At 43.6% G+C, this 12,566-nt stretch overlaps 1 protein-coding gene across 1 annotated transcript; it reads left to right on the top strand.

Annotated features, from left to right (window-relative positions):
* Positions 1-9,473: 9,473 nt before the first annotated feature.
* LOC125548624 (potassium channel KAT3-like) lies at positions 9,474-12,233 on the top strand. Its single transcript, XM_048712191.2, has 9 exons — positions 9,474-9,731; positions 9,824-10,039; positions 10,153-10,308; positions 10,437-10,494; positions 10,591-10,908; positions 11,028-11,267; positions 11,345-11,443; positions 11,541-11,573; positions 11,687-12,233. The coding sequence occupies exons 1-9, from the start codon at positions 9,541-9,543 to the stop codon at positions 11,882-11,884; spliced, it is 1,509 nt and encodes a 502-aa protein (XP_048568148.1). The 5' UTR covers positions 9,474-9,540; the 3' UTR covers positions 11,885-12,233.
* The last annotated feature ends 333 nt before the right edge of the window (positions 12,234-12,566 follow it).

Here is a 12,566-nt window from a genome sequence, read left to right as displayed (position 1 = left end):
ACAATTTGGGTTGGGCCCCCGGTTAGTAGGTTAGTCCCAAAAATGATATAAAAGTGTAAAATAAAGCCCATTAACATCCAAAATAGATAATATAATAGCATGGAGCAATCAAAAATTATAGATACGTTGGAGACATATCAGATCTGAACATATGATCTTCCACCGAATAAACCAACTAACATCAATTACCAGGAGTAATCTACACTACTAGCAACCCACAGGTACCAATCTGAGGTTTTGAGACAAAGATTGGATACAAGATATGAACTAGGGTTTGAAATGATGGTGCTGGTGAAGATGTTGATTTAGATTGACCCCCTCCCGATGAGAGGGTCGACGGTGATGACGATGGTGATGATTTCCCCCTCCCGGAGGGATGCTTCCCCGGCAGAACAGCTCCGCCGGAGCCCTAGATTGGTTCCATCTCGTGGCAGCGGTGCTTCGTCCCGAAAGCTTGCTTATGATTTTTTTCTAGGGCGAAAGACTTCATATAGCTAAAGATGGGCACCAGAGGCCTGCCAGGGGCCCCACGAGACAGGGGGCGCGCCCAGGGGGTAGGGCACGCCCCCCACCCTCGTGGATGGTGTGTGGCCCCCCTCTGGTGCTTTCTTTGCCCAATATTCTTTATATATTCCAAAACTGACTTCCGTGGAATTTCAGGACTTCTGGAGTTGTGCAATATAGGTCTCTAATATTTGCTCCTTTTCCAACCCAGAATTCCAGCTGCCAGCATTCTCCCTCTTCGTGTAAACCTTGTAAAATAAGAGAGAATAGACATAAGTATTGTGACATAATGTGTAATAACATCACATAATGCAATAAATATCGATATAAAAGCATGATGCAAAATGGACGTATCAATTACTATGGGAATTCATGTAGGACTTAATAGGTATTGGTTTAATAAAATGATGAAGGAACCCATCAGAAACGAGCTACACATTTTATATGATGATATATACAGTGATGATCCCGACTATGGGTTTATGAATATTAAAATTACTAGTCAAAGTCCTTTTCATGATTTGAGCTCATCTACTAGGAGGGAAATAAAGGAAATGGTAGAATTTCTAAGACGGGTTTTGGAGGATTTAATGAGAAAAGAATTGCATGCCAAAGATGATAATATCTAGATCTATTCGTGTTTTATGCCTAGCTAGGGGCGTTAAACAATAGAGCTTGTTGGGAGGCAACCCAATTTTATTTTTGTTTTTTCTTTTTAGGTTCTATTTTGCATTAAATAATTTATCTAGCCTCTGGTTAGATGTGGTTTTATGTTTTAATTAGTGTTTGTGCAAGTAAGACCTTTGGGGTAGCTTATGGTGATAGTTGATTTGATCTTGCTGAAAAACAAAAAAATTTGCGCTCAGGAAATTAATTTTCGTTTTTAGCAGAAGCACGATAAAATACTGATTCTTTTTGCAGAAGATTAATAAAAAAATTCTTAGGCGTCCTAAGTTTTCAGAATTTTTGGAGTTACAAAAGTATTCGAAATCTCCAGATTTCTACTGATTGTTCTGTTTTTGACAGATTCTGTTTTCTATGTGTTGTTTGCTTATTTTGATGTATCTATGGCTTGTATCGGGGGGTATGAACCATGGAAAAGTTGGAATACAGTAGATATTACACCTATATAAATAAAGAATGAGTTCACAACAGTTCCAAAAGTGGTGATTTATTTTCTTATACTAACGGAGCTTATGAGATTTTCTGTTGAGTTTTGTGTTGTGAAGTTTTCAAGTTTTGGGTAAGGATTTGATGGACTATGGAATAAGGAGTGGCAAAAGCCTAACCTTGGGGATGCCCAAGGCACGCCAAGGTAATATTCAAGGAAAACCAAGAGCCTAAGCTTGGGGATGCCCCGGAAAGTATCCCCTCTTTCGTCTTCGTATATCGGTAACTTTACTTGAGGCTATATTTTTATTCGCCACATGATATGTGTTTTGCTTGGAGCGTCTTGTATGATTTGAGTTTTGCTTTTTAGTTTGCCACAATCATCCTTTCTATACACACCTTTTGAGAGAGACACGCATGAATCGTGATTTATTATAATACTCTTTGTGCTTCACTTATATCTTTTGAGCTAGGCAATTTTGCTCTAGTACTTCACTTATATCTTTTTAGAGCACGGCAGTGGTTTTATTTTATATAAATTTAGGAACTCTCGTGCTTCACTTATATTATTTTGATAGTCTCTAAATAGCATGGTAATTTTCTTTGGTTATAAATTTAGTCCTAATATGATGGGCATCCAAGATGGATATAATAAAAACTTTCATATAAAGTGCATTGAAATACTATGAGAAGTTTGATTCCTTATGATTGTTTTGAGATATGAAGATGATGATATTAGAGTCATGCTAGTAAGTAATTGTGAATTTGAGAAATACTTGTGTTAAAGTTTGTGATTCTCGTAGCATGCACGTATGGTGAACCGTTATGTGATGAAGTCGGAGCATGATTTATTTATTGATTGTCTTCCTTATGAGTGGTAGTCGGGGACGAGCGATGGTCTTTTCCTACCAATCTATCCCCCTAGGAGCATGCGCGTAGTACTTAGTTTCGATAACTAATAGATTTTTGCAATAAGTATATGAGTTCTTTATGGCTAATGTTGAATCCATGGATTATACGCACTCTCACCCTTCCACCTTTGCTAGCCTCTCTTGTATCGCGCAACTTTCGTCGGTACCATAAACCCACCATATACCTTCCTCAAAACAGCCACCATACCTACCTAATATGGCATTTCCATAGCCATTCAAATATATGTTGCCATGCAACTTTCCACCGTTCCGTTTATTATGACATGCTCCATCATTGTCATATTGCTATGCATGATCATGGAGTTGACACCACATTTGTAGCAAAGCCACCGTTCATAATTCTTTCATACATGTCACTTTTGATTCATTGCACATCCTAGTACACCGCCGGAGGCATTCACATAGAGTCATATTTTGTTCTAAGCATCGAGTTGTAATTCTTGAGTTGTAAGTAAATAAAAGTGTGATGATCTTCATTATTAGAGCATTGTCCCATGTTAGGAAAGGATGATGGAGACTATGATTCCCCCACAAGTCAGGATGAGACTCCGGACAAATAAAAAAAGAGGCCAAAAAATGAGAGAAGGCCAAAAAATGAGAGAAAAGAGAGAAGGGGCAATGCTACTATCCTTTTACCACACTTGTGCTTCAAAGTAGCACCATGATCTTCATGATAAGAGAGTCTCTTATATTGTCACTTTCATATAATAGTGGGAATTTTTCACTATAGAACTTGGCTTGTATATTCTAATGATGGGCTTCCTCAAATTTCCCTAGGTCTTCGTGAGCAAGCAAGTTGGATGCACGCCCACTTAGTTTATTTTTGAGCTTTCATAAACTAATAGCTCTAGTGCATCCGTTGCATGGCAATCCCTACTCACTCACACTGATATCTATTGATGGGCATCTCCATAGATTGCTGATACGCCTAGTTGATGTGAGACTATCTCCTTATTTTTGTCTTCTCCACAACCACCGTCTATTCCACCTATAGTGCTATGTCCATGGCTCACGCTCATGTATTGCGTGAAAGTTGAAAAAGTTTGAGAACACCAAAAGTATGAAACAATTGCTTGGCTTGTCATCGGGGTTGTGCATGATTTAAATATTTTGTGTGATGAAGATGGAGTATAGCCAGACTATATGATTTTGTAGGGATAAGCTTTCTTTGGCCATGTAATTTTGAGAAGACATAATTGCCTTGCTAGTATGTGATAACCCACAAGTATAGAGGGTTGCAACAGTTTTTGAGGGTAGAGTATTCAACCCAAATTTGTAGATTCGACACAAGAGGGGCCAAAGAATATTTGAAGGTATTAGCAGCTGAGTTTTCAATTCGACCACACATGGAGATTAGTTATCTGCAGCAAAGTGATCAGTAGCAAAGTAGTATGATAGTTTTGATAATAGTAGCAGTAGCAACGGTAACGGTAAGAGTGATAGCAATAGTTTTGTAACAAGTGCAACCATAACAATAGCAGTAGTAACTTAGCAAGAACAATATAAGATAAATTTGTAGGCATTGGATCGGTGACTTGTTGGATGATATTCATCATGAGACAGTTATAACCTAGGGCGATACGACAGTAGCTCCAGTTCATCAATATAATGTAGGCATGTATTCCGTAAATAGTTATACATGCTTATGGAAAGAACTTGCATGACATCTTTTGTCCTACCCTCCCGTGGCAGCGGGGTCCTATTGGAAACTAAGGGATATTAAGGCCTCCTTTTAATAGAGAACCAGAACAAAGCATTATCACACGGTGAATACACGAACTCCTCAAACTACGGTCATCACCGGGAGTGGTCCTGACTATTGTCACTCCGGGGTTGCCGGATCATAACACGTAGTAACTTGCAAGATCGGATCTAGAACATTGATATAATGGTGATAACATAAACGGTTCAGATCTGAAATCATGGCAGTTGGGCCCAAAGTGGCAAGCATTAAGCATGGCAAAGTCATAGCAACATCAATCTTAGAACATAGTGGATACTACGGATCAAGCCCTAACAAAACTAACTCGATTACATGATGAGTCTCATCCAACTCCTCACCGACCAGTGAGCCTACGAAGGAATTACTCACTCCCGGTGGGGAGCATCATGGAATTGGCGACGGAGAAGGGTTGGTGATGATGAAGAACGAAGATCCCCCTCTCTGGAGCCCCAAATGGACTCCAGATTTGGCCTCCCGATGAAGAACAGGAGGTGACGGCGGCTCCGTCTCATGGATCGCAATATTTCTTATTCCTTATTTTTCTGGAAAAATAGGATTTTATAGCGTCGGTTTGAGGGTCTGCGGGGCCACCAGGTGGGGACAACCCACCTGGGAGCGCCCTGGTGGGTTGTTCCCACCCAGGTGCCCCCCTCCGGTGGATCTTGGGTCCAGAAATTTTTATTTATTGTATAAAAAATCCTCGCAAAGTTTCGTTCCATTCTGAGAACTTTTATTTCTGCACAAAAACAACACCATGGTAGTTCTGCTAAAAACAGCGTCAGTCCGGGGTTAGTTTCATTCAAATCATGCAAATTAGAGTCCAAAAGAAGAGGAAAAGCGTTAGAAAAAATAGATATGTTGGAGACATATCAGTATGCTTGAAGTATTATTGTTTTTATGTCAATATTAAACTTTTGTTTTGAATCATACGGATCTAAACATTCATGCCATGATAGATAAAATTACATGGATAAATATGTTACGTAGCATTCCACATCAAAAATTCTATTTTTATCATTTACCTACTCAAGGACGAGCAGGAATTAAGCTTGGGGATGCTTGATACGTCCCCAACATATCTATAATTTTTTATTGTTTCATGCTATTATATTATTTGTTTTGAATGTTTTATATGCATTATTATGCTATTTTATATTATTTTTGGGACTAACCTATTAACCTAGAGTTCAGTGCCAGTTTATGTTTTTTCCTTGTTTTAGAGTTTCGCAGAAAAGGAATATCAAACGGAGTCCAAACGGAATAAAACTTTCGCGATGATTTTTCTTGGACCAGAAGACATCTAGAGGACTTGGAGTGCAAGTCAGAGAAGCCACGAGGCGGCCACAAGGACGGAGGGCGCGCCCCCACCCTTGTGGCCCCCTCATGACTCCACCGACCTATTTCTTCCGCCTATATATATTCTTAAATATTCCCAAACCAACTAGGAGAGCCACAAAAACACTTTTCCACCGCCGCAACCTTCTGTACCCGTGAGATCCCATCTAGGGGCCTTTTCCGGGGTCCTACCGGACGGGATTCGAACACGGAGGGTTTCCACATCAACACCATTGCCTCTCCGATGAAGCATGAGTAGTTTACCACAGACCTACGGGTCCATAGCTAGTAGCTAGATGACTTCTTCTCTCTCTTTGATTCTCAATACCATGTTCTCCTCGATGTTCTTGGAGATGTATTATATGTAATACTCTTTTGCGGTGTGTTTGCCGAGATCCGGTGAATTGTAGATTTATGATCAGCTTATCTATGAATATTATTTGAATCTCCTCTGTATTCTTATATGCATGATTTGATATCTTTGCAAATCTCTTCGAACTATCGATTTGGTTTGGCCAACTAGATTGGTTTTTCTTGCAATAGTAGAAGTGCTTAGCTTTGGGTTCAAACTTGCGGTGCTTGATCCCAGTGACAGAAGGGGAACCGACACGTATTGTATTGTTGCCATCGAGGATAACAAGATGGGTTTTTTATCATATTGCTTGAGTTTATCCCACTACATCATGTCATCTTACTTAACGCGTTACTCTGTTCTTCATGAACTTAATACTCTAGATGCATGCAGGAGTCAGTCGATGTGTGGAGTAATAGTAGTAGATGCAGGCAGGAGTCGGTCTACTTGATACCGACGTGATGCCTATATTCATGATCATTGTCTTAGATATCGCCATAACTTTGCGCTTTTCTATCAATTGCTTGGTAGTAACTTGTTTACCCACCGTAATATTTTCTATCTTGAGAGAAGCCTCTAGTGAAACCTATAGCCCCCGGGTCTATTTTCCGTCATATAATCTTCTATTTTCCATCATATAAGTTTTCGATCTACTGTTTTAGTTTCATATTTACTTTCTGTTCCATAAACCAAAAATATTACTTTACCGTTTACCCATCTTTATCACATCTCACTTTGCAAATAACCGTGAAGGGATTGACAACCCCTTTATCGCATTAGATGCAAGTTGGTGTTTGTTTGTGCAGGTATTCAATGACTTGAGCGTTGTCTCCTACTGGATTAATACCTTGGTTCTCAAAACCGAGGGAAATACTTACTCTACTTTGTTGCATCACCCTTTCCTCTTCAAGGGAAAAACCAACGCAAACTCAAGAAGTAGCAGTGTTAAATCTAAAGTGAATGGAAAGTTTGTTTCTGTAATAATTTATTTCATAGGACTGTCCTCCTTCCTCCAAGTAATCAATCACTAAAGGTGTGGAAGTCACTTTGGTTATGTTGACAGTAGGAATATAAGAGTGTTCATGTTGGTTCAATATCTTTTATATTTATCGTTTCGATGCAATATATTAATCCGTTTGAAATAATTCATGCTTCATGAACGTGACGACCCTGTTCTCTCAACTGTGATCTTTTGCTCGAGGATGAGCAAAAGTCTAAACTGGGGGGATTTGATGAGTCAATTTTGCTTCAGTTTTTACACCTCACTTTAGCATCATAGCTGCAGGATTTTGGAATTTTACTGCTTTCGCACAACCTTTTCCTGATTTCACCAGATTCCTAAAGGAGGAGATCTTGAGCATTGATGAGAAAATATATATTTCTGGGCAAAAATCATGCTAATTTACGTCATAATAGCCTACCAAGCAAAGAGAAGACCATGTGGAAAGAACACCAGCCATGCCAGATTTCCAGAGAGGAAGCTAGAGTGCGGTACAAGCATCGCCCACTCGTATCGTCAGGCATCACGTCATCCTGGTTAACTATTTCATCTCCGTGTGATTGGATCTGGTAGATGACGAACATAGAGGCCAGGACCATGAACCAAAAGCAACAAACCTCACCTCCAAAGGGAATCTAAGAGGGGGTGGGTGATCTGCAAAGGGCAATGTCACACCATCACCTCGATCAAGGAGACTATGATCACCACCACCACAACCATCATCATCATCCACATTCTCGACATCGACCTCTCCGATCCATTTCATCTCGTTTTAATACCAAACACTAGTGTGGATTCATACATGTGTTACATTAGTCATCAGTCATCTCTTATATCCACGAACACCATGATAATGTCTATTGTCTCTATGTCTAAGTAAAACCCTAGTTCTTGGGGATATGGAGGAACCCTAGTATGTTTATGAGCTCAACTCCGGTAAGATACAATATTTTCTTTATATGTTTAGGTTAACTATTCTTCATGATGTTGTGTAAAGTCGACTGCACAACATTTGCCTTAATGGACATGAAGGATGTTACTATAACTGGGACGTGGTGATGCAGAGGTACTGCGGTGACAAAAGCTATCTCCCACCTTTGCCGACCTTTGATAGCGGCAATAATGGGGACCCTAAAGCCTTATGTCGCATCCACGGGGAGCCCCGTAATCATCATCGCTTCCACCCAACAAGGAGATGGTTAGTGGTGGCATATGTGACACGGAGTTGCGGCAGTATGCGGCGTATATTTATTTGGCTCTACCCACATTGAAAACATGTAACATGTATTTTGTATCTGAACCTAAAATTATGTCTATGCACGATTAAGTAACAAACATACCAGTGGTAAATCCGGGCTCCTTTTGAATGCTTTAGCCCAATTACAGTTTCCACCACTTTCCATTACTCTCTTGCTAATTATTACTTTTTCTAGGGCACTTCAATTCTCATTTAGACACACTTGTAATATTTTCACCTTCACAACTATTTTGCTTTGAATCGCAAATGACTTGCACGAACTTTTCAATAAACTTCTACAAGATGCAAAAACCATTTTCTAAGCTTCTTATGGGATCTACTCTTATTTCCAGAAGACTATAACTGTACCCTATGGCATTTGCAGGACATCACTCGCCTCACCAACTGCGCCATCTGCCGCACGCGCCTTGACGCATCACCCAGTCCAAGCCAGGGCCTCCGCCATGCCTCCATCGCCCCTGCATCCCTCTATACCCCCCCTACGATCTCCATTGTTGGCAACCTCCTTGCACCTCTCCTGAACCCATCAACCTCCAACTCCCCTCCACCGGTGACAGCACTACCAGGTTTTCCCCGGCTCCGGGTCACATCTAGCTCAGCCTCGCCTGCTACCCCCACCTCGATGTTGAGTCCTTGTCACCTCCCTCGGAGCTTCGGGCAAAATTGACCGGCACGAATTGGATTTTGAGGCAACTGGTGAATAGCAAATGCGCAAGACTAAAACATTACCTAATATTTGACATGACGGAAATTGGCCAACTTGCAATTCATGTCTTGCATGGCATTATTTGTACCACTTAAGAGAAAGCATCTTCTCAGCCTCATCAAAAAGGACAAACAACAAATTTCATGAGGCGCCTTTCTAATCTGATTGTCATGGCATAACTGCCTGCAACTGAGATTTACGCCCAATGGGAAACCTGACATCGCGTGTGCGCCACCACTTGGATCGGTAATGGCCGCGCCACCATTGGCCAGGGCACGCAATCTGGGATCGACAAGTCCATAGGCGACGTGGGGCACGGGACATGAGGCGATCCCAACGCGACTTTGGCCGGCCCATCGGCATGTCTCGGCTGCCCCGTGACAAGACCAAAGGCGAGTTATCGTATTCCCTTCCTAAAGGTGTTCCCGTTCCATACAACCGTTTTGGTCAGAGCCACGAAACGTAACGGGAAGCCAAAGGGGTGGCTCGCGCGCGCTCGGCCGCTCCGGCCGGTATAAATACGCGGCGCGGTCGCGGCATCCCTCTGCAGTTCTCCGCGCTCTGCCTTTAGCTACAGACTAAGCAGTCCACCTCCAGTAGTGAGCGAGCGAGCGAGCGAAATGGCACGTTCTTCCCGCGCTCGCACGGGGTCACGGGTGACGCGGTGCTTCCCATGCTACGACGGCGACAGGACCGGCGACTTCAGCGGCTGCAACGTCCCCAACGATCTCCTCCCGTCGCTCGGCGCCACCGCCGCCGCGCAGCCGACCTCCGGCAAGTACCTCGTCTCGCCTTACGGCCGGCGCTACAGGTACGCACGCACGCACGCACGATTGCTTGTCTCAGTCGCGTACTGTTAGATAGACAGGCGGTGAAGGTGATCGATCGATCGTTGATGTGCAGGGTGTGGGAGACGTTCCTGATCCTGCTGGTGGTGTACTCGGCGTGGATATGCCCGCTGGAGTTCGCGTTCCTGAGGCACCTGCCCCGCGCGCCTTTTGTCGTGGACGATGTCGTCAACGGCTTCTTCGCGGTCGACATCCTGCTCACTTTCTTCGTGCCCTATGTCGACAACAGGTCTTACCTTGTCGTCGATGATCCGAAGAAGATCGCACTCAGGTGCTGCTGCTACTACGTGCTCCCTCAGTGTCGAGACTTTAATCTCTCAGACACGCATGAATGCACTACTGTATTTACCTGTAGATCCTGCCTTGTTTCTTTTTGGTTTGCAGGTATCTGTCGACCTGGTTCATCTTTGACGTTTGCTCCACGGTTCCATTCCGCTCCATCACCCGCCTCTTCACCAGGCACGAGCACAGCCTCGGCCTCAAGTTCCTCAATGTGCTTCGCCTCTGGCGGCTGCGCAGAGTCAGCTCCTTGTTTGCAAGGTACTACTAGCACAGTAGCATATGTAGATAAGCACTGTGCACTTGGCATATATACCAAGTTAAAAAAGGTCACTGGTCAGTACGTGCAACTTAATTAACAATGATGATTCTCTTATTCCTTTCCGTAGGCTTGAGAAGGACATCCGTTTCAACTACGCCGTGATACGCTGCACAAAGCTCATCTCGGTACGTCCAGATTCTCTCTTCCTTTCTAGGAGTACTGTAGTAGTAGTAGTTCTTCTTCCTCATGCATGCGTGCATGCGCCACGGATGATGATGCAGGTGACCCTGTTCGCGGTGCACTGCGCCGGGTGCATCAACTACCTGATCGCGGACAGGTACCCGGACCCGGCGAGGACTTGGATAGGCGCGGCGCACCCGGACTTCAGGGAGGACGGGCTGTGGGTGCGGTACGTCACGTGCCTCTACTGGTCCATCACCACCATGACCACCACCGGCTACGGCGACCTGCACGCCCAGAACGCCAGGGAGATGCTCTTCGGCATCTCCTACATGCTCTTCAACCTCTGGCTCACCGCCTACCTCATCGGCAACATGACCAACCTCGTCGTCCACAGCACCAGCCGCACCAGAGACTTCGTACGTATATATGCATCCCGTTCCACTCCAAACTATAAACGCTAGCCTCGTACCACTGCAGTGCTCTGATGCATCTTTGGCCGTGAATGATCATGGCTTGTGCATGCACAAAAATGCAGAGGGACATGGTTCAGGCTGCCACGGAGTTCGCGGCGAGGAACCAGCTGCCGCGGCAGATAGAGGAGCAGATGCTGAACCACATATGCCTGAGGTTCAAGGCAGAGGGGCTCAAGCAGCAGGACACACTGGACATCCTCCCCAAGGCGATGAGATCCAGCATATCGCTCTATCTCTTCTTCCCGGTGGTTCAGGGCGCCTACCTGTTCAGGGGAGTCTCCCCAAGCTTCATCCAGCAACTGGTGAGAAACTTGTAAAGCCTTACGGTTGAAGGGGTAGGAATAGCTCACAAATTCTGAATTTGTTTCGAACTATGCAGGTAACGGAGATGGTGGCCGAGTACTACGCCCCGAAGGAGGACATCATACTGCAGAACGAGTACCCATCGGACCTACACCTTCTTGTGACCGGAGAAGTGGTATGTAGAATCCTATGGATTTACCACGTTATCTTGAATTCACAGACCTTGCAGGGCTTGCATATTACTACTAATCAATCTGCATCTTCATTGACAGGATATTGTGGCGTTCCTAGATGGGACAGAGCAGGTACTGTTTCCCGGGTTCATGACTTGACCAAAAAAACATGCAATGCAGAGTGCAATCTGCAAAGTTGGTCCCTCAAGTACTTAACGTACTTACTGATAACGTGCACCTTTCAGGTTTATGGAAAAGCGACTGAGGGAGGACTGCTAGGGGAGATCGGGGTACTGTGCAACAAGCCACAGCCGTTCACTTTCCGGACAGCCAAGCTATCTCAGGTTCTAAGGATCAGTAGGCCCAAGCTGATGGATATCATCCAGGAAAATGCAGAAGATGGCGAGATCATCAGGATCAATCTTGAGCAAGTAAACGTCTAAGTAACGTGCACCCTATCAAGGTATACACGGAATGAATGTATTGGCTTTGTGTACTTCAAATATAAGAAAATTGAAGTATGGAACTATGGAAGGATACACCAAAATGATCAGGGGACTGTACAAAGGCTGAATCCTTGAGACGGTCTCTCGCCTATTGAAGAACGCGACTTGCTATTTAGCACAACAGTTTAAGTGTCCAAGACCACATATGTATATAGTATTGTGACTTTAACGGGTGTAACGAGTGAAATAACTGTTGATTGTGCTCGAACATAGTTATTTTGCACCATGTAATTGGGTGACGGTGCTACTAACGATATCGAGGCCAACCACTGTCGTTGCAATGACTCACAACAAGTATTCACCTTACCACCCTACAGTACTTAATGCACACAACCATGCACGGAGTTGCAATCACATCAAGGTTGTCGACAATTTCATGAATCACCCCGCTCTTTGAAAATCAGCTCCATTTCATCAAATCCACTTTAAAGCAGTTTCACCCAAGAGTTGCACTCTAACATAGAACAATTTATCTTTTTGGAGCACCCCCTGAAGTGCTTCACGAAAAACAAGGAATTGTACATCAGATTCAAGTTTTTTATGGCGTAGAACATTATGAAGCTACCCTATTTGGCTTGCGCTTTTTAGAGTAGAGCTGAATTTTAGAGAGCAGAGCAAT

Source organism: Triticum urartu, chromosome 3A, assembly GCF_056163025.1.
Source record: "Triticum urartu cultivar PI428250 chromosome 3A, HENAU_Tu73, whole genome shotgun sequence".
Classification (NCBI taxonomy): Eukaryota; Viridiplantae; Streptophyta; class Magnoliopsida; order Poales; family Poaceae; genus Triticum; species Triticum urartu.
The sequence above is the reverse complement of the archived record's forward strand: the minus strand, read 5'-3'. Positions and strand labels throughout refer to the sequence as shown.

Coding starts and splice junctions, on each gene's coding strand:
- LOC125548624 (XM_048712191.2), top strand. CDS start 9,541: ATGGCACGTTCTTCCCGCGCTCGCACGGGGTCACGGGTGACGCGGTGC. Junction 10,495..10,590: donor GCTGCACAAAGCTCATCTCG/GTACGTCCAGAT, acceptor ATGATGATGCAG/GTGACCCTGTTCGCGGTGCA. Junction 11,574..11,686: donor TCCTAGATGGGACAGAGCAG/GTACTGTTTCCC, acceptor TGCACCTTTCAG/GTTTATGGAAAAGCGACTGA.